Below are 23,333 nucleotides of genomic sequence, written 5' to 3'. Positions count from 1 at the left end.
GAGTCCGCCCCACCCTTCAGTGATTTTTCTGCATACCTGGATCTTTCTTCAGATCTGTAGAAAAGAGTTGGAAATGTGTAAATGGTTCTGTTCTGTAGATTTTTCTATCTGCATGGAGACCACTTTCAGAATTGGATGTATAGTACATTGGTTTCAGTGGATGAGGCTTCTGGACTGAACAGCTGCACGCCATCTACCTTTCCCACCCCTAGCACTGGATTATGGTGTTTTTCAGATCCGTTTGTCCACCCTGTTTAGTGTGGACTCTCAGGATTCTCCAATCATGGTTATGTATCTGCAAGTTTAGATTATGGTCTGTCAGTAATGGTAACGAGAGTACTCCACGTGAAACAGATAAATTGCAATTGTGAATTAAGTCCATTGACTTGTAATTTCCTTTGCAGGACCCATTTACTAAACATCTGAACAACCAAACAACATTGGATGAAGCTTTTTAAAGCATTTTTTAAATGTTTTGTGTTGTCTTTAATGCTCCTTGAGTCTTCTTCTGTTACCTCAATAGCACTTCACAGAATTCATCTGCACACTATTATTGCATGTATTGCCTTCTTTCAGTTATTCGTTACTGCTGTAAAAACCTAGATTTTGACAATAAGGGCTTCTTGTATCATGTTTAATTTACAAAATTTATATCCCTCCTTCCTTCCCTTACAGGGGCCACCATACGTAGGAGGAAAGAACTGGGGGTTTACATTATCAGAATTTTATCTACTAGAATTCTTATGAAAAATAAATGAAACTGTGGCCATTTACGCTCTTAAAGCTCGCCTTAAGGTTTTCCCCTCAGCATGTGCTTTGCATTTTACACTTCCCTTTCCCCTGCCTTCTTTTTCCTGAATCTTCTATGGCTCCTCCCTGTCAGCCATTTGCCCTCCCCCCATTTTTGAAAGGATCCCTCCCCCCCCTTGCGTTAGTGGATTATGTTAGGGCAGAATATCCCAAGGCAGGCTGCCTGTGGGCTCTTTTTCAATTCCACCTACTATTTGCAAGTGAAACTTCTAAGGCAAAGATACATCTGCAGTCAGGAGAGCATCATGGCAAGCAGCAATAGCATCTTCCATCCATTTTATGTTAAAGTCCAATTATTTTCTGTTGGAAGGTCTTACCTCTGAAATTGGAGGCCAGACCAACCTCCATATAAAATAATGACCCTTTGAAATGTAAAGGGACCAATGCCACAAAATGCTGATAGGATAGAACTGAACTTGCTGATGTTATTTCCTATGGGTAGATTTGGCCTTATTGCCACCCAGAGGCAACAATGACTCTATTCTTTCCTATGGGTGGTAGACCTAGTTTCCCAGGCCAGTTCTACCCTATCAGCTGTTACTTAGTTCCTGCCTCCAGTCTCTAACGGTTAAAGGGCCATTGTTTTCATGGCCTTGTTTCCCATAGAAAATAATTGACCTTTTAAATTTAAAGGGTGAGAGATGCTGCCAAACAGCTTTTTGAGGGGACAAACTTATTCTCTCTTCCTCCTGGCTCCTGTAACCTGAATGTCCTGAAATTCCAAGATTTTTTTTGTTATTTCTGGAATTTGAGAGTGCTTTTGGTCATTTTTTTTGACATCCCAAAATAGCTTAATTTTGATTTATTTTTGACTCGGGTATGTTCACATTCCTACATGGACCATTGGGTGTGGAAATTTACCAGGACGGATGCTCCCTTATTTATAAAAATGTAACCGATATACTGTAAGCATTTTAAAAATCTAGAAACCACTTTTTATACTTTAAGATACCTTGAAAGGTGTTTTATTTCCAGAGGCAGATTAAAAAATATGGATTGAAAAATGTATTCCGAAAGGATGAAATATAATCACTATCACTATCACAAATAATGTATCTCAATTTCTTTGCCTTTGCAGATTAGAGATACTAAATCATCTGATCAAAAAACAACCTTGTTGCATTTTCTGGCTGAAATTTGCGAAGAGAATTATCGGGACATCTTAAAATTCCCAGATGAACTGGAACATGTGGAGTGTGCAAGCAAAGGTATGCAAACAGATAAGGCTTTTTCAATAATTTGCATTTACTTAGGGAAAGTGCTATGGGTGTATGATTTCAAATTATGAAACCTGCAAACCTTAATAATCGTTTTGGATGCTTTTTCCCCCTGATCTAGATGTTTGGTGATTGAAGGAAAAGGGGAAAAAAGTTTTACTATGAAGTTCAGTGTAGTAATAACACAGCATTTAAGTCAGGGATCTCCAACTTACATCCCTCCAGATGTTCATAAACTATGATTCCCATCAGCTCTGCCAATTGGCCATGCTGGCAGGGGGTGATGGGAATTGTAGTCCATGAACATCTGGAGAGCTGTAGTTTGGACACCCTGATTTAAATGAACTTCAAGGGAGGTGTTTCTGCTCATTGGTGTAATTAACTCTTGCAGTTTTTTATTATTGTGCATTTTTAGTATATAAAAATGTTAGAAATCAGTTTTTGGGTCAATATTTAATTATATTATTTTGACTGATCATCAATACATAACTGTTTGGCCAATTTTATTGGAGGGTGCGGATCTCAGGTGTTTTTTGGCTGCTTTTTCTTCCCTGTGCTGGGATTCTGCAATCTAATACTTTGTGTGGAGGAGATTCATGGTCTCTCATATCAACAGTTGCAATGTTTTGCCAAATGAACATTCTGACCAGCAATTTGATGTAGTTCGGTTTATTGAAACAAATCAAATAGTCCAGTGCAGAAGATAACCTGTTCTCTTATAATTAAAAACATTAACCAGTAGAGCAGTGGGTTTAAGCTGCTAATGCTGCCATATTGCCTCTTCAGTGTTGTTACCAGATCACATTCATTCCAGCTGAACTAGAATTCAGCACATAATTTGCCAAATGTTGATTCTTCCTGTGCAAACTTGCTTTTATATTTATAATAGAAATTAAAATATTTATAAATGCTGGTGTGTGTTTGTGCAGGTAAGAGTAAATTTTAAAAGGCAGTTGAATTCTGTGGCATAAACTTGGTTTTGTTACACCCTTGTTGACATATTTTTTCCTACTTACTATTTTAGAGTGTCTGTGTTTTCTCCTTCTTTTAATTTTTTTACTTATTAAAAATTCTCTTTACAAAGCCTTACTAGTTTACCAGACATGTTTGATAAATCCTTCATTGGTTTTCTCCTGTGGCTAACACTTTAAGTTTTAGCTTTGAGGATTTTTTTATAGTTTGATTTAAAACCTCTAGTGTGTTAGAGGTCAGCTCAAGGGATTAAACCAAAAGAGTTGGTAAAGTTTAATTAAAACCATTGCACCAGTAGGAGGGAAAAAAGATTTATTAATGGATCTGAATTCCCTACTAATCCCAAGATTTTGCATAAATCTGAAGTGGGTTTTGCTTCAGTTAAATTTGTTCCATTCTGTAAGATAAAAGCTAGTTAAATATTCTATAAACAGCATTAACTGATAAGCAGTGTAAATTGCTGCATATTTTAGTGCCTAAACTCAAGGCTTACATTTTCTATATACTAATCTGTAAGTGTTACAGGCCTAATGCATACCCTTTTCATCGGTTTCATCTTTTTTTTATATTCTGCATGTAATGTTGATAGGGTTAACAGCCAAGCCTGGAACCAGCAGGTGACTCACCCCATCTGGAGGGGATGTCACTGGTGATACAGTGATTTCACCACCACCACAGTGACATTACTTTTGGGGCAACTGCAGATGATTCCATTGTGTTGTCAGTTGATGCCCTTACATTCAGCCAAAACTCTGATTTAACCATAGGGTTCTGCCTGATTGCTAGCCTATCCCTGGAGATGTGATAACATCACTTTGGAGTGCCCTGGAAGTGACTTCATTGTGTTGCCAGTGCTGCTGACAATCACATTCCTCCCCATCTTTCTCCCACCACGCAGTTGAGCAGTGGTGGGAACAGGTCAGCGGAGCAATCCTGAATATGTTACGGAGAAGAAAGGCATGGTCCTCTATTTTTAAGAGTTTCTCACAAGATGGTAATTTTATGTGGTAGCTTGCCATTGCAACACATCTCAAATATGGTGGTTCTCTCAATATGTGTAACCCACTGATGATAAGAGAAATTCCAGCATTTACAAACTTAATATAACCTCTTGATATACCTGTAACACAGTTTGATTCTTAGCCTTCACTATGTTGTGCCATTTAGGCAGCATTATACTTTGCTTCACCAAAAGGTCCAAATGTGGTCAGTGGAAGTAGCATGCTTCCACTGTAGAAAATATTTCTGACCACGCTTTGCCTTTTGTTGGGAATATGTCTCTGGCACCAGCCTTCCACTAGAGTACCTGGGTGGGGGCTGGGTGGGGGGTCATTTGGCCCAGGCGCCATTTGTCTGCCACTTTTCCTCTGCACCCACAACTTCTGCAAGTTCAGTGAAGGAATCACTCATTCCAGGGATTTAATGGGACATGCCTTGCTTTCAGTGAGGTTGGATGGGTCTTGGGAGAGTTGTTGGGCATTAGGATCGAAGCAGAACAACAGACAAGGCCCAGGAAGTGGCGGTGGATGACTTCAAAATCTCCTATGATCTTTTGGTGAGACAGAGTATAGCTATACCAGTGTGGAGAAAGTTGACACTTTTGATGGATATTACTATAACAATACTTGTACATAAATGTGCTAAAATACCAATCATACTCTTTTCAGAAGAGTATAAAGTGCCAGAAGTGTTCACGTGAGGTTCATGTATTTCAGATAACACTTAAGAGCTTAATTATCCCATATGAGCAGAATGGAAATTAGATTTTAATATGAAAAGGTCAGGGGGATTTAGAGATTCAATAATACATTTCCCTAGAATCTTCAATAATATGCTTTTATTCATAGCAAAATCTTGCATGTTATTAAAGAAAGAAGTTAGTTTCATATCTAAAAGCTTACGCAAGTGAAAAGTAAACAGCACTAATAATTATTTCAGCTCTCTCCAGAAAATGATATGGAAATTTGAGAGAGAGAAATTTAGAGTATCTGATCTGAGTAGAAAACTAGTGCTATATCCTCACATTTTGCTGTAGATGTAGACACACACGGTTGTTACACTTCTGCCATAATCCAGAGAAGTGTTACAAGCAATGAAGACTTCACGGATGACAATATTCCCCACTTCTCCACATGAGCAGCTGACTCTTATATGGTGAACCAGATTTATTTCCCCATTCCTACATTCCTGCTGGGTGACCTTGGGCTGGTCACAGTTCTCTCTGGACTCTTTCAGTGCTACCTACCTCCCAAGGTGACTGTTGCGGGGAGAGGAAGGGAAAGGAGTTTATAAGCTTCCTTGAGTTTCTTTACAGGAGAGAAAGGTGGGGTATAAATCCAAACTCTTCTCTTTCTTTCCCCAGCTCCCATTTTCTTTTCATTCTGGATATGGCGAGGCTCCCCCCCCCCCCGAAAGCCTGAATGCTAATTTAATTTTGTTGATGTGCATGTGCTAGAGATGGTTTTAAAAATATGAGCAGAATTTCACAATTGGGCTTTTATTTCTCTGCTTAATTAAATGCAGAGAAAAATTTCAAAGTATATAAGATTGATGATATAAAGGTGAGAGAATTATTCACATCATTTTTAAATTGCAGAACCCCCCTTTTTTAACCATTTTGACATTATTTTTATCCTTCTTTAAAGTGTACCTTAACTAAAATTGTGCAGAACCACTGTGGTGTAGTGGTTAAGTTGTTAGGTTAGGATCTATGAAACCTCTATTCAAATCCCTGCTCTGCCATGGAAACTTGCTGGGTGACCTTTGGCCAGTCACACACCCTCAGCCTTGACCAGACAAGTATACCAAGGTCACCACCTCTGAAAATCTGTGGGGCTTCCATGCGTGAGCTGTGATTGAATGGCAATCACACACTCGCACACATACACACACAGGGTATCATGTTTTTATTTTTATTTTTGGCTTTAAAAAGAGTATGTGAAAAATCACTAATTGCGTAGCTGACTGTAAGGCCAGTTATCTTTCTTTCATGGCACTGGAAAAGATGGGACTTGGTTACATAAGCCATTCCTACTAGCGGCCAGGAGTTCTTCCTACTCCACTGTGAAATCTCCTATTCCAATCCTTCCAAACAAATTTGCAGCCTGAAATGGCAGGAAGTGCCTTTTTTTTAAAATTAGGGGGCTATCCTTGGTTGCAGTCCTTATTGCAGGCCATCTAAACACACTACTGGGCCTTCAACATCTGAATTTTCTTAAAGTAACTGCAAACCAAGGACTTTTTGACTAACTTGCTCAGTTTTCCACTATCTTGTTTTATTTCCATTGAAAAAAAGAAATAGTTATTTGGCATTAGTGAAACAAAACAAATACACAAACCTTAAGTGCTAATTGAACTGTTGTGGAACGATATTGTCCTATTTAGTTTTACACTGACAACGTTTAATGTTGACTCATTTTAGCAAGCTTGCTAATCAGAATTCAGTGGGTCTCTCATTATTTCTCCTGTCTCACTGAATAAATCCATTCCTAGTCATCTTGAACATGCAAAACAGGGCAATACAAACAATAACAATTATTTCATGGAAACTGCACAATCCTTGTAGGATAGGGGAACAGTATGTGTGTGTGCAGGAGATTTCTTGTTAAATGGCAAATATATATTAAATATTAAGACAAGAAAAGTACAATGTTACATATTGATAAGTTGTTGATATTCTTTTGTTACTATTGTATCCAAACAAAAAAAAGTCAGGAACTTTGTAACAGTTTTTCATCAATTGGAACTTTGTTTGGTAGAAGTCAAAATGTGGACACATGGAGGGTTCAGATTTTCTAAATTTGGGGAACGTAGAGCTGTCTAGGTTGGCCAACAAGTAGATTACACCATTTTTGGAGAGAAACTCTTCCCCTCTGCCTCACAAAAATAGATTTAAAGAGGGGTTTTTCAACTATCTGAACCGTGGTGCATAAGATTATTGAAGAAATGATAGTATAGTATTGAAAGAGTGTTCTGCAGTAATATTGAAACCAACAGAAGCATACTTATCTTAGAACTGTCATTTTTAGAACAGACTATAACTATTGAGTTGTAACAAGCAATACTGATAGAAAATATTGAGGCACAGTATCCTTTTCCAGTGTAGCCTCTTGTTCCCTTACTCAGTGAAAGATAGTATAGAATTGCCTCTTTAATTCTTAGCATGGAGATTAAGCACAGAACACTGATTACATATTAATCAGTAATTGTATTGGAAATTATATTGTAATCCAGTAATTATATTGTGTGGGGCCAGAGCCGCTTCTCTGGTCCTACACAGCAAGATTAGTTTTAAGAAAAACTTAAAGTTAGAAATAAAAGCAAAAAGGCATCTGACATTAGAAAACAAACAGACAGTTTACGTAGCAGAATTTAGATCAGTTACAGAATATAAACTCTCCTTCAGAGGGAGAGGCACTGCATTTAGAAGGTTACAGAATACAGATAAGTCAAGAAGGTGACCTTCCCCCGAAGGAGAGGCACCCCAATACAATGTTTAGAATGTTACAGGAGATTGCCTTCTCCTGGGTGGCTCTCGAAGGAGGCACGGAATTTAGAATGTTACAGGAGGTGACCTCTCTCAAGGGAGAGGCCATGGTGCTCTCAAGGGAGGCACGCGCAGTAGAGGAAGACCTGAATTTTTGTAGATGCAAAAACGTCACACAGTCCATCCCCTTACTCTACGTATTATGATTCATATACCTTAAAAATCTAATTGGTCAGAATCTGTCTTCTGGTCACAAATAAAGACAGCCTATATTTCTACGTCAAACACATTCTTTCTGTAATTCAAACTGCACGCTGTGAGCTTATGGCCATCCCTGTCCATATGCAAAGGACTACAGCCATAAAGTAGCTTGCTCCTCCTAGAAAAACCCGTTTGCTGAGTTTGGCTCTCAGAGAGAGATGCCTTAGGCAATGCAGGCTTAAGCTATGCAGCATTCTGACATTCTTCTGGATCATAAAACCTCTCCCAACAGTTTGAAATGATTTTAACAATTCCCCAGTTTGAAATGTTAAAACATAATTCTAACACAATGATTCTAACAACAATAGAATTATAGTGAAATACAAATACATGTGAATATGAATCATTTTCATTATTCCTATGTTCATTTAACTATATAGAAGAACTCTTATTTAACTAATCACATTGATTTAGCTAGTTCTAACACAATGTCATAAAATGCACCTTTCTACTGTCACGTAGACAAGATCCCAAAAGATGTTATCTAGCCTGCTTGCATTCTCACTAAGAAGCTTGCCCGCATACCTCTAGCAAGCTGGTAACATTCCTTTGACCTTTTAAACATGCAGGCTTCTGCTGGTCACTATACAGAGACACTCCATTTTGATTCTTAACTTCCTTGGTTCATTTGAATTAATCTTTCTTAATTAAATACATAAATTTATACACATTCTGATCTGTCCCCACAATTGGAAAAAAAGTTAACTTTGGTAATGGAATCTATTAAATCTGCCTATGTTGTTTTCAACTTCTTGGTCACAGTGTTGAGGTTTTCAGGTCTGTTATTCACAATCAGACGTTTCTGAGTGTTAACGGCTACTACTTTTTAGCTTGGTGTTGGAAAATGCACCACATGTATACATACTCCTTTTGGGTTTTATTATTTTGTAAGGTAAGAATGACACTATGAAATTAAAGCAATAAATTAACAACGATAAAAATAAGATCGTGAAAAGGGCATTTAGAAAAAGGAATACTGGGAAGAGGTAGACTTATTTTTAATGGTGTGGATAAACTCTGAAAAGGAAGAACCATGGATGGTTTATATTGGGTGTTTACTAGTCTTCCCTCCCTTTTCCGTCACCAGGTTTCCTGTCCCTTTTCCTCCATATCTTTAGAATGTAGCTAGGGGTTAGGCAAGAGCAGTAAAATCTTTCATCTTTCCCTTTACTTTTTTATTTGAGTTTCAGAACATTTTTATTACAAACTTCAACAGACAGTTACAACAACAAAATTTGAATCCATACCGACATCATTCCAAATACAGATTGGAAACAAATTACAAACATTTCCTGCAGATAAACAGACAGACATATACTTGGTATATTTCCCCACATGATAAACCATTCTGTTATGTATTTGTTGTGACACTTTTCTTAAATCAAGACTTTAACATTCAATTTACATATTTGGATTATTCATTTATATTATTCTAAAACATTGATATCCGAATGAATACATTTACAACAAATCTGTATGTGGTAAGGATAGATAATAAAGATTATCCCTTTATAATGATAGGAAGTTGCCTTACAGATAAATTAAATTAATTCATTCAGTTCTATATAAAGTGATTGATAACACCTTTCAGGCTGGGGTAGGGGGTGGGTAGACCTGGTCTTTCCAGTTTTGTGTTTATATACACAGTCAGTTTTAAATATATATTTTACCAATTTGCTTCCCTAATTTATGAATTTATGAATAAGATTGGCTTTGTTTTGCTTTTCTCAGTTTTGTTACAAAATTGATTACTGTGCTTGCTGTTAGAATGGGATTCCATTTAACGTATGCTCATTTTTCCAGTTCACTGCGTTATTTGGCTTGCTGTACAAACAGAAGACCAGAGAACAATACAGATTTCATATAAACACTAGCTGTGTTTCGTTTTAATTGCTTGGCAGCTTGATAGCTTTAAATATAAATCATATTTTGTAATCAGAAAATATTTCTCATTAAATTATAACTGTGCATTTCAGGCAGCAGTCATAAGCAGTTTTATCTGGGAGTAAGTTCCACTGAACATAGTGGTGCTTACTTCTGAACAGATGTGCCTAGAATTGTACTACAAGTTTCAGGGCCTGTCTAGATGCAGTTTTACCAATTGCTGAGCCATGTCTTTACAATCAGGAGTGAGTTTTTCCTGTAGATTCCTTGCTAGTCTTAATCGTGCTTAAGCATACCTTGCAATTCAGATGAATCAAAGCTAAGAGTACTCAGCACTTACTTCTATTCAAGACCTGAAACCAAATTTGAAGTTTCAAAACTCACATTATGTGGATCACTAATCCACCATTTCTGAGGACAAGGAGCAAACAAACTTGTAAACAGAAAATAGCAAAGAAAAGGGGAGTAATCAGAATACTAAAATCTCTTTTATTACTTATATTCTTGATTTTTGGAAGCTGTCTCCTGGCTTTGCAAGTGGGCTTGACATGGCTTCCCATGCAAGGTTGTTCTACAGATTGTGCAACTATTCACTGAGCATTCTGTTTTTGCATCTGGAACTCCTACCTGGAACTTATGGGTTTAAAACATAACAATTTCCACTGGTCTAAATAGATGTTGAGGGACACCATCCATATGAATTGTGTATCTGCTGAGTTCAGTGGCTTAACTAGGCAAACTGGAGTCCTGGGCAAAAACCTGAGTTTGATGCCCCTCCAGGCACATGCCCGGTGCAACACACACCCCCGGCCCCCTTGTAGCTACACCCATTGGTGTATCTAGGCCAGGGGTAGGGAACCTGCAGCTCTCCAGATGTTCAGGAACTACAATTCCCATCAGCCCCTACCAGCATGGCCAATTGGCCATGCTGACAGAGGCTGATGGGAATTGTAGTTCCTGAACATCTGGAGAGCCACAGGTTCCCTACCCCTGATCTAGGCAAACTGGAGTTTGGCACCCCACCCCCCCATGGGCAGCCACCCTCCCACACCATGACCAAGCAATGATTTTTTACACCCGGTCGTTTCAAAGTCACCATCACATTGTAGAACATGCCCCAATGCACAAATCTGAACACAGCAGCAGGCCATGCCACACAGCAGAAATATTTTTTTTGAAAACATTTTCAAAATGCTCCCTTTGAGGTGGATTTAAAAGGATTCTCCCTTTGAGGTGGATTTAAAAGGAGAATCTGGGCTCCCCAATTTAAACAAGTCATGCTGGAATCCATCCCCAAACAGCATCATTTTCAATGGTGTTTAAACTAGGGAGCCCAGATTCTCCTTTTAAATCCACCTTAGTGGGATTTAAACAACTTTGAAAGTGATGCTATTTTGGGGTTGATTCTCCCCTACCTTGAAACAGTATCACTTTCAATGTTTAAACTGGGGACCTCAGATTCTCCCTTTAAATCCATGCCAAAGGGGAAGGGTTAAAAGGAAAATCTGGGGAAATTTGGGGGGTGCCTGCTGTCAGGGGTGCAATTGTTAAGCTAGAAGCACCAAACTCCTAATGATACTACCCAGGTTTAGTGAAGTTTGGTTCAGGGGGTCCAAAGTTATGGACCCTCAAAGGTGTAGTTCTCATCTTCTATTAGCACCCATTGGAAACAATAGGTTATGGGGGCATCCCCCTTGGAAGTCCATAGCTTTGGACCCCCTGGACCAAACTTCACAAAACCTGGGTGGTATCAGTAAGAGTCTCTCCTGATGATACCTCCCAGGTTTGGTGAAGTTTGGTTCAGGGGGTCCAAAGTTATCGACCCTGAAACTCCCTTTGGGAGTCCATAACTTTGGACTCCCTGAACCAAACCTCACTGAACCTTGGTTTGAGCATCAGGAGAGTCTTCTGAAACATCCCTGAAATTTTGGTGCTGCTAGCCTAAAAATTGCACCCCTTGCAGGCCACAAACGGAAAACCCACTAAAATTCCAAAAAACCCCACAAACAAACCTGCATTTTTGGCACCTGCCACAAGGGGGAGCCCTGGGCAACTGGGGCAACTGCCCACTTTGCCCAATGGGCATTACACCCCTGGCTGAGTTCCATAATCCATCGATTATATGAAATTTAAGCGCGCGTGCGCACGCGCGCACACACACACACACACAGACCCCTTTGGACACTTGAGAAAAGCTTTCTTCCAGCATGACACAGTGTATAACAGACTTCTCTCTGTGATATACTTCTGAAGATGCCAGCCACAGATGCAGGCGAAACGTTGGGAACAAGATCTACCAGACCACGGCCACACAGCCCGGAAAACCCACAACAACCATTTCTTCTAGATGTTTCAAACTAATAGTTTTCTAGAGAAGCCTACCACAAGTCCAACATTTACACACTTCCATAAATCATCTGAAGAAGTGCCATATTCAAATAGACATTTTTGTATTTGTTTATTATATTGTGTCAGAAAGATGCAAAAAGTTAATATAGCTTTTATGGTGGCTACTTTATTTTGGTGACTTTTACGATAGTTCAATTTAAGAATCCCTTTCCTCCAACTTTTAGTGTACTGGATTAAAAAGAAAAAAGCTAAAATTGAAACCATGCACAATCTATTTAATGTAGCTTTTGTAGCCCTTTGATGGTTTTTAGTTTCTGGGACATTTAAAATCTGTCTAAATTGTTGAATTAGCTTAATCCTGCTTGGACCTGGATAGAATTGATAAGCATTTCTGACATCTTCAGGTTAAAATAGTTGCAATAATATTGCCTCTAAGGCTTCTTTCTTTTTATCATCTGGTATCGTATTATGTTCCTAAAGCCCCGTGAATACAGCAGTGATGTTACCCCTTCCCGGCACTTAATTTTGCTGTGAAGCTGTTAAATTCTGAATGCAGCTGCTACAGCTTATTTACTGTTTCATCACTTGGTGCTTTCACTTCAGGTCTGCAGGTCTGTGTAATGTGTTTTGAAACATCTCTATGAAATAGGATAACATCCCCACGTTCTACCCAAGCAGTGGAAACAGATGTCATAAATGGATTTATTTAATTGTATGTATTTTATAAGCATCTCATCATTCATACATTTTAAAAAAAGGTTGAAACATCACTTCTTAATACAACAACAAATTTCTATTCCTCACCATGAAGATGTTAATAATAGTAAGAACCTTGTAATAATTTGAGGAACCCAGACTATTAGAACAGACAGTAGTCCTTTCTGCACAGCAGAAATTAAGGGTCCTTAAAAAGTTTTGACTTTTTGTGTTCTCACAGAGTGGAAAACAAGCAGGGGAAACCTCTGCTGCAGCACACAAAATGGTGGGCACGAATGGCAAAAATGAAAGTAAGAGGTTTGTGCAGGAGAAATGAAATGTTTCCTGCCTGCTTTTGTTCGCTCAGCAACCCAGATTGGGAAAAACGTCTTCAACCCAGATTGGGGAAAAAGATCACTTCTTTCTTGATATTTGAAAAAAAAAATGGATTGAGATAATTAAAATGATTTGAAGATATTTGGGGGGAGCTTGCCACGTTCCCCTCCAGTAGACTGCTGGCCCTGATGTCCTGAGCTAGCCTGGGCAAGGTCTTGCTGAGAGATGTAGGGAGTGATGTCCCCCAAGGATCCGTTTTGGGACCAGTGCTCTTTAACCTATTCATAGATGACTTGGAAGTAGGGGTGGGTAGCGTGGTGGCCAAGTTTGCAGATGATACCAAATTATGTAGGGTGGTGAGAACCGCAAAGGATTCCGAAGAGCTCCAAGTGGACCTTGATAAATTAGGTGAGTGGGCTAAGAAATGGCAAATGCAGTTCAATGTAGCAAAATGTAAAGTGATGCATATTGGGGCAAAAAATCCAAACTTCACATACACGCTACAGGGGTCAGTGCTATCAGTCACAGACCAGGAAAGGGATTTGGGCGTCTTAGTTGATAGTTCCATGGGAATGTCAACTCAATGCATGGCAGCTGTGAAAAAGGCAAACTCTATGCTGGGGATCATTAGGAAAGGAATTGATAATAAAACTGCAAAGATTTGGAAAACCTGGCTCCTCAACCCCCTCCCTCACTCTCCCATAGGCCTATGGGCTGTGTGTCTGGACCTTCCGGGGCCCTGATTGGCTGGCTGACTCCCTGTCCCTCCTCCTCTTTTAGGCTCTCTTAAGGTGGCAGTCAAAATGTCCAGTCTAAAATGGGTATAAATATTGTGGATTGGGAATGGCCTTGCCTGGAGCAGTGAAGCTGTGTTAAATAGATATGATATAGGCAGAAATTTGTGTTCTTCAGAATGTATTTTTTTTATTTTTAAGGCATCTTTTTTCTAAAACTTTGAAATGTAGTCTCTTGAAATTCAAATAAGGCTTCCATTAATTGTAAAATGTATCGCTGAGTATTTTTGAACCAATTTCTAGCTGAATTCAGAATTCATTACTAGCTGGATGTACCCCAGTTAGGATTAAGTTACCTTTTTAGACATTTTCTTCACATTGAGAGTCTCTGTTCTCAAGGAGACAATGCAAGTGAGAGCAAGTGTGGCATAATCCATCCCAATATAGCTATGAATATTTAACATATTTCCCAAAGTTTCCCTGTACAGCAAATATATCACATTTTTTTTCATGGTTTGAAAGTGTTGCGGTCTCTCTTCTCATGAACAACAAAATTTTGGTTTTCAGTTTTCATCTGTGATGTGCACTGGAATGTTAATGTGATGGGGAATGACAGACAGATGAAATTATTTGTTGCACTGATGTCAGACATTGTCCTAAGTAGCTGTTAATTAGCACCCTGGGATTAAAATGCTGCAGCTTTTGAATTCAGTGGTGTGCATTTGCGCTTCCCACTAGTGGCTTTCCATAGTATTGTGAATTAGATGCAACAGCCTGTGATTACCGTTACGACAGCCAGTAGCTGCAGGCTTGCTCTGGAAAGTTCGTTTTAAGCGTTTGACAGGGCTGAGGAGATTAGTTCCAGCTGAACTGAAAATAATCTTTGACTGGAAGTCAGGTACTCTCAAAGGCAGGTAGTTTAGGCAAGGGGAAACGGGCCCTTAATGCAATACGTGACAGAGTGCCTGGCGTTCATTTGTACATCATTCTTCGGCACATGGAACTCTCAGTGCTCCCATCCATCAAATGAATATTCAGGATATGTCACACTGTGAGGTGCCATCAGCAGGCCTACATGCAGCCTATTTCTGATAGATAGAAGTCTTGTTTGTTACTGTAGATATGAATGGGAGAGAAAACCAGCCACTTATGTCATTTTTTATGTTTTCGAGCAACGCTAGGCTAATTCACAGGATCAGTTCAAGTGGATAAAGCTTATCGTATCGGAGCTTTCCATGTTCTTTGCCATTCTGATAAGAAAGCAGCTGATCCTTGATAGCAGCTTCACATGATTGGGCACTCGGCGATTAGTTGTTGTTATCAATGGGGAACCATGTTGCGAATGCATCAAAGCTGTTGAATTTATTTGCATTATTTTTAAACCTCTACCCTGCATTTCTGTCGTTTGGACCTTCCTGGGGCTTGGCTGTGAAGAAACAGGAAAAATATAATACCAGACTATCAACACTATCAAATACAATACCAGACTATAAAGATAGCGCCGTGATAGGTTGGACTTTTAGGCCAAATACTATCAAAAAACTAGGCCCCATCATATATCACCTGTCCACTCAGTGACTATGGAACAACTTTCTGCTTTCTTTATCATAGATGTCATTCTAAACCCATTTATTTTTACAGGTAATACATAGCACAAGTAAATAATCTATTGCTGTTTATTAGCTACAATCAGCACTATTAAAAATAGCATTACGATCTCGGGGAGTTTTTGAAAGCAGTTTTAGAAAACTGAACGGAGCTGCTTGAGAGATTTCCTTGAATATCATATTTACTGTGGAAACGGTGTTTGATCTGAATATTATAGATTACTGTGAAATGCAAATACTGTTATTTTGTCTTATAGCTAACATTAAAAAGCTGTGTACCCGTTAAGATGAATATAGGTTTCAATGACAATGAAGCTAGAAAAGAAAATGGAAATTTGCCCAGTGAAAACTCTGTATTGAAGTAATATGTCAACACATTTTGTTGATTTCACAGACTGAGTGTTCCTGTGTTCCTCTGAACTTTTGAATGATAAATAACTCTTATTACATAGCTGAGTTTGATAAACAATATGACGTAAGGATTCCTGGAGTTCAGTAACCATAATGGAGTTGCAATGAATATTTGATAACTAGAAATGTGTTAAAATTATTACAGATTAATTTCTGTTCTACATCCCTCTTAAGAATTCACATTGTAAGCCTATAATGATGATTTTTGCACAAAACAGGAAGTGGGTAGGATTCTATATAGGCAGTACACAATTTGTGACTCTTGATAATAACTTCCTGTTAGGAGAGGAAGGATCTCTGCTGGCTGGATTTGACTGGTTGCACCCCCCCCCCCCCCGCTTTCATATGGCTTTCTTGTGAGCCTAGTCAGGCCACGTACACTGTGACTTCAAGAGTCTTAAACTGAAAAATGGAATCTTTTCTTACAACCTGGTATGTTTGGCCCCCTCCACACGGGCCACTTAGAGCTCTGTGGGGTCGGTAAAAACACTGGTCTAGGGGAGGTGTTCACACCGCTGCCGCTGCTGAAGTGCAGCAGCAGCAACGGTGAATAGCCCCCTCACCGGCGTTTTCTTGCAACATTTGGAAAATGCCGCCTTCTACCTGGGGCCGAGAGAACGGCGCCGGATGGAAGGCTGTGTTTTCTCCATGCTGCTTTTTTCTGCCTCTTACCTCCTCTTGGCATTATTTGACCCTAGGCCCTGAAAAAAAATATTTGATCCAGGCCCTGAAAATGAGGCAGGGCTGCAAGAAGAAATCACTCCAAGCAGCGGTGTATCTACAGAAAATGGTGCCCGGGGCAAACTCTCAGACCTCTTGTGATCTGGATGTTATGCCCCTATTGATACACCCCAAGGTCACATTTTTTTTCATTGCTACATCACATAACTGTTTAACTAACTGACCACCTGTAACCCAAGATCTTGTTCTCACACATTACTACTCAGTAGTGTATCCTCCATCCAGAGAGAAAGGGGGGGGGGGAAGGAAGAGGAAGAGACAAGAGGGGGAAAGAGAGAAAGGGGGAAGAGAGTGCTTCAGCAGATGGTCCATGGTTCCCACCTGCTGCCACCTGCCACCTCCTCCAAGGAAACGTGATCACAACAGGATTTATAAACCTCTAAAAACGCATCCAATTTTAATTCAGGTACAAAGAGTGATTTAAAGTTCAGACCTTTAGCAGAGTCTCCTAAGCATGATGGAATGGTGAAGCATCCAAAGCAGGTGCTCTCTAGTAATATGAGCAATAATGGAACCAATGGAGGGAGCAGGTAAAGATGCTGGGGATGATCCTGTGCCATTCTACCCTCTGGAATCTTCTCCCTCTTTTATTTACTGAGTTCAGCTTTTGCCTGCCTAAACAACTAGTTAGACTTCCAATCCCCACCCTCCACCCCGCTTTCTCTCAAGTCAGCAAGCAGACTCGAGCTTTGAGGAAAAAAGTTTAACTTCTTGTGGGCTGAACACCTGCCCACTGTATTGGGGGGAGAGGCTGACACAGCAAAGAAAGAGGCAGGTAGTGTGTGCTTGCCCCCCATCCTTCCCAAGGAAGTGCCTGCCAGAAAAGCTACCCTCTGCTGTTCAGAGTTTCAGAGATATTTTTCTTTCCCTCCCTTCAGCCCCCCCCCTCCCCCCATTTTAGGTGTTTCCATCTGAGATGGTGCTTATAATGGATAGGTAAACAACAAGCCAGTTTGAAAATACTTGTGTATGTTTTCACAGTGCCTCAGTGCCAACCCTAGATGGGAGAATTACCATTGCTCCCCCTCCTGAAAGCCCCCAACATGCATCATCCCAGTTAGCCTTCACACTGGGTATTCAAACAGCCGGCACACCCCTTCCTGCTCAGGGCTGGCACACTCCAGGTGGAGCATTTTCTCCTCCGCCTCCTCCTCTGGTGCCTGGGTGCAGCAAAGGGGCTTTGGGAGGATCTGGAACAGATTGGCACTATTCCTTCCACCCCGCCCTGACCGTTTTTGCTGAGATCCTGGCTCACTTGTGCCTCCAAGCTTAAGGGAGAGGTGGGTGGAGAGGCAGAAACTGGAGGCAATGTGCAGCACAGCAGGCAGTAACTGGAGGCAATGTGTAGCCGAAAGGCTGCTTTGGCGGGAGGATGGTGACTGACCAAATGCACCCCCACAAGTGACCAATTTGAATGGTTCCTGGGGGAAGAGCCCCCTCATACCCCAGGGTCAGTGGCATAGCAATGGAAAATGGAGCCTGGGGTAGTATTTGAATTTTCTGCCCCCCATGGGCCCCGCCCCCTACACCCCACTTATCTTAACTAGTGGCCTGGCAGGGCAAGAGGGGAAGGAGAAGGAACCTGGCTGGTTTTGGGTGTGACATTAGCTGGCCTGGTGGGCCATGGACATGCTCTCCACAGAGACAGAGAGCATGCCTATGGCCCACCAGGCCGGCCGACAAGCACAGGCCTCGTCCTGGGAGGTGTGCGCATGTCATGCCCAGGCCCAACCACACTCCTCCTCCTTCCCGGAAGTGTGGGGTGTGATTTTCTGCCCCTCCACGTGACACAACGGGGGCTGCCTGGGGCAAAATGTCCCTGTTGCATCTACGTCTATGCCCAGGGCAGTTATGTCTCTCACTCTGAGTCATTACTGCTATGGGGATGCTATGGATAGATAAATTGTGCTTCTCTCTTGTCCAAGTGTCTATTTAGTTAGCTTTACCAAAATGTATTGTACTGCTGAAGTACAGGGAAAAATGTCTGTATCTGCCAGCAAATATGTATCTGCTAACTTTTCACATGAAATTTATTCATTATTAGTGTACAAAATTTATACCCTCACCTTTCTGCTCAATAAGGCTACCAAGACATCTAACAATTAAATGCAGAACATTTCATGAAACCATCATGAAACCAGTTAAAACCAAAATTGAAACACAGAGACAGCAATTAAAATATAAGGAGGAGAAGCCACTGAGGGAATGCTGGACAAAATGTTCACAGAGTCTTAACCCAATGGTGGAAAGGCAGGGCTGGAAATAGTCTTCATGACGATCGACAATAAGCTTACACGTATTACAATAATTTTCACTGTACGTGCTGTGTCTTATGTTGTGTGTTCACTTCTGTTAAGTGTGAGTAAAACTGAAACTTTGATTTCTCCTTTTCCCTCCTTGGTTCTGTGCTTGACACTTGGCTGAAAATATTAAACTGTGATAATTCAATTCTTTTCAGATTGGGTTATTCAAGGGGAAAAATGCATTGCTACTTGCTGTGTTTTTCAGGCTGCCTTGGAAGGAATCCAAAAGTACTGTGAGCCTTGTCATACCCTATAAACCTCTAGAGAGTGGTAGCATTTCGGTGTGTGTGTGTGTTTCACAAGAACCTGAAAGACACTAATGAAGTATAATTCTAACATTTTCATTGAGTTTATGAGGGTGAGTGCAAAAGCTTAGCCTATTAAGATGACACATAACACCTCGTTGTGCTCAGTTTGGAGAAACTGGAAAATAGTTGTAGCACATACTTTGCTATTACGCTGTCCGCACAGACATGTTTGCATAATGCCACACGTGCATGATCATCCTTCCTTACCATGTGTTTCAACATGGAACTATTTTTATGTGAAACAGAGTACAGACGCGCGGAGATCGTGTCCATCCATGGTGGACCTGCCTGTGCCTCAGGGACACATCTCTGACACAGCTGGCAACTGAATGGATCTGGAAGGCAACAAGAGACATAAGCTGTCACTTCCAAGCATGTTCCTGGTTCCAACAGGACTGCTCTGCCATGGTCTCAAGAACTGGCCTCAGTTGCTTGAACAGATGCTTACTCCCAGTATCCTGAACAACATGGTCTAGTGTGCTGCTATTTGGCATTTGTGTCAGGGGCTATTGGCTTCCCTTAGAGACCAGGCAGAATCCTGTTAGCCTGAATTGTTATTTTACCTGAATTCTGCTATACTGGTAGCTGCAACACCACTTTCTGCCATCTTCAGTGATGGCACTGAAGCTCAACAGAGAACAGGCCAATACTCTGTCCCTCTGGCATACTACCACACAGACAAAGAAGAAGGGACCTATCGATAGTATCCCTGGTTTGAGATCCCTGCTGGCTTTTAACTTTGTACCAAAGTTCCCAGATTTATTCATCTACAGAAATAAAATCTTTCCTAGAGAAGCTCTTCACTCCTGGCTTCGTGAACAGGATTCTGTTTTTAGACGTACATTAACAATGTCAGTTCTCATTTTCTTTTCTCTTCTTCTATGCCATTTCATGTGCTGTAAATGGTGCGGTCCGTTTGTACTGTACTATTGCCTTCAGTATGCAGTTGAATTAAATTGTCAACCCCTTTTTAATTATTAGTCTGTCTCTCACTTTATTAAACTAAATTAGAAGTGCATTTGTCTTGTCAGGAAGGGAAGGCCTTTTGTTTTCAGTTAAGTTTAACTCATCAGCAATGTTGTTTTACTACCATAGCTCATCCCACTGGGCACTTTTCACTTGAGTGGTTTGGCCTGGTTATGCGCTTGCATGTGGACTTGAGAATGCTAAAAGTTACAAGGGAGACATTTTATTTCATTAACATTTTACTATTCTTGTTCACCTTAATCTCTCTGAAGGTTTGTTCTAGGAAAGGTGCTCACAGAAGTGTTCTGTGGAGGTAATTCAAACATATTTTGCTGACTTCTCTTTTTCTGTGAAACCATTCTTGTACAACCATTTTCACTTTAAGAAATCACCCACTGTGTTAGCTTTCCTGATTTGTTTTGTGTAAATATAGGCACAACTTCACACAGCACTTAGGATGCTTTTTATTGACAGAATATGACAGGATAATGCTGATACCAGACGGCCCTATCATCAGACTGGGGAACACATTATCTACCAGGATCAGCTACAGTATCTTACCATTCATAATCTTGATATCATTCATAGCCTATCCTCATGGAACAGAGCATGGGGTGAGGCAGATGTCAATCTTGATTCAAGGGTTTGAAATCAAGATGGTCTACCTGGCATATGACATTGTTCTTTCTCCTCTCAAATCAAGAACTTCAGACAGTGCCCCTCCTGAGGCCACATCTACTTGAGTTTGATTAAAACAGCCTAACCTTGGGATTGCACACCTGGCTTCAGTTTTACACTGAACTTGCAAATATCTACACCCTGATCTCATCAGCTAACCTGTTTTGTTGACCTGCACCCTTTTTCCTAACATTAACTTAATCTCAGAAACCTCCCGTCCAACTCTTAAGAAGAAGAGGAGGAAGATGGGGAGGAGTAGTAGTTTGTATTTATATCCCCCCTTTCTCTCCTGTAAGAAGACTCAAAGGGGCTTATAATTTCCTTTCTCTCCCCACCCCCAACAAACACCCTGTGAGGTGGGTGGGGCTAAGAGAGCTCTGAAGAACTGTGACTAGCCCAAGGTCACCCAGCTGGCATGTGTTGGAGTGCACAAGCTAATCTGGTTCACCAGATAAGCCTCCACAGCTCAAGTGGCAGAGCAGGGGATCAAACCTGGTTCTCCAGATTATAGTTCACCTGCTCTTAACCACTACATCACACTGGCTCTCTTAAGGGGCCCTCAGGCTTCCTCTGTTGTTGTTGTTTTTACTTCATCAACACTGCCCGAAACTCATAGTCTTAGCTTCTCCCAAATTTAATCTCATCAAATAATTTCCAACAGCATTGGCCATTCCTGGGAATAGAACTGTGCATTGTCCCAAGAAACTATCCCTCTTATAATTGCTAGAGAGCCAATTTTTCCTATAACTGGAGCCTAAAATCCACAGCACTTTGCATTTGGATTTCTTCTTTGCACTTGACATTGTTCTTTGTGGGAAGCACTGACTGTTTCTCTAGCTGTCTTTAGACTTCTTCACTTCTGGAATATAATTATCGCCCTCCCAATTCCCTAGCCTATTCCCGCTATCACTCAATCCTTTATTTCTTAATTGATGTGCTTGCATTTTTATTTTATTTTTAATCTTTTGTAATTGTAATTTATTTCATTAAACCTCGGTTTCGATTGATGCTCTTGCGGAATGGATCTCTATATACAGGTGGAGATTCTCTATCTGGCTTTCATATTACCGGCATGTATCCACCTCATCCCCAACTCATTAAAGGAACAGACCAAATTGATTTTCATAACAATACTGCTGTTATTTAAGGACCTTACATGAAATATTTCTACAGCTTCAGCCTGTACTTCCAAGAAGTTGGAATTTTTTTTGCCATAAAATCACAGCTGACTTATGGTGACCCTGCAGGGTTTTCAAGGCAAGAGACAATTAGAAGTGGTTTACTGTTGCCTTCTTCCAGGTCACAGTTCTGATGGTCCTTGGAGGTTGCCCATATAAATACTAACCGGGGCTGACCCTGCTTAGCTTCTGAGATCTGACATGATCAGGCAAGCTTGAGGCTTTCCAGGCCAGGGTGACTCAGGATTAAGCGTACCCAATTTCTGGTGCCTGGTTTTCTCTCAGTCTGCCAAACTTGCCTCCATTTGCTCTCATGGGAGAGCTAGTGGAAGTTCCAGGCCCAGTAGTTAAAATGTGAGGGCTTAAGTGATGGCAATAAGCCTCTTGTAAGTGATGGCTTAAGTGATGGCTATAAGCTTACTTCTAAGCATTTTCTTGACTGGATATCATAACATCTGCTCCTCTCTTCCACCTGCAAAAGATCATATCCAGCCAAGAACATAATGGTTGTTAAAGTGGTCAGCGTTCCAAAGAGAACAAATGTGAATCCCAAAGGTTATTTACAAACAATAATGATTTTAAAAATATGTTGTTTAAAAGTTTCTTTACAGCAGTCTGTGAATTGGTATGAATGCACTGCTTTGCTGCCATTTCTAATTAAAATCTTGCAATATTTTCTAAATAACTGGAACAGATTTTTGCCAAAGCTGGCATGGTGTTCCGGAGTGCAAGGGATTATGCCTTCTGGTATGTTAAATTTAATGCCTGCATCTGTGACCATCCTCTCCGACTGAGCATCTGAAAACTGTTGTTCTGCCTTAAAATCAAGAGCCACCTTCTTGCCCCATGGTGGTGACTCCCATCATTCTGGTATGCCAGTAAAGCATTGCAGTTCTGTGCCTGTAACAGTCTGTGTGAGCCCATCAATACAAGGAAATTAGATACATCATATGCAGTAGAGTTAACGTAAATCACTTGTGTATCTTGCGTGGCATAGCAACCCTGGCAGAGATCTGAATACTCAGCAATTGAATTGTTTGTTCATACAAGAACATTTACTGCTTTCACTTCCAAAGAAAAGAACATTAGAGTGAATTATGTTTTGCTATGGACATACTCCTAAAAGGAGAGAGGAAGACGTTTGGCCATTTCACCAGTGTTTCTGCTCTGTTTCTCTGTGCATGTCGCCTTTATTGTTCACCCGACTCAGTGATCTGGTGTGTGCTCAGCACATTTTAGATTACGGTTATGGAATTACTTATATAATTAATATTCAAATTGTCTTGATACTTTGCTATGTATTTCAACTGTTCTCTTCCTTTCTAGGCAACTAAGTTTTAAATTCCCAGTGTATGAAATGTTAGGTATGTGGATTAACAGGTTCCTTTAAGTAAAC

The 23,333-nt window shown here is 40.5% G+C and overlaps 1 protein-coding gene across 5 annotated transcripts in view; it reads left to right on the top strand.

The window, feature by feature from the left end:
- The window catches only part of DIAPH2 (diaphanous related formin 2), a 413,545-nt gene that overhangs the window by 161,703 nt on the left and 228,509 nt on the right, over positions 1-23,333 (top strand). For all 5 annotated transcript variants that reach the window (XM_048514791.1, XM_048514790.1, XM_048514789.1 and 2 more), the window contains one exon: positions 1,889-2,018. In XM_048514791.1, coding sequence (XP_048370748.1) covers positions 1,889-2,018 — 130 coding nt within the window. The remainder of the gene's footprint in view (positions 1-1,888; positions 2,019-23,333) is intronic.

The sequence above is a fragment of the Sphaerodactylus townsendi genome, linkage group LG13 (genome assembly GCF_021028975.2).
Source record: "Sphaerodactylus townsendi isolate TG3544 linkage group LG13, MPM_Stown_v2.3, whole genome shotgun sequence".
Taxonomy (NCBI): domain Eukaryota; kingdom Metazoa; phylum Chordata; class Lepidosauria; order Squamata; family Sphaerodactylidae; genus Sphaerodactylus; species Sphaerodactylus townsendi.
This window is presented reverse-complemented; position numbering and strand designations above follow the sequence as displayed.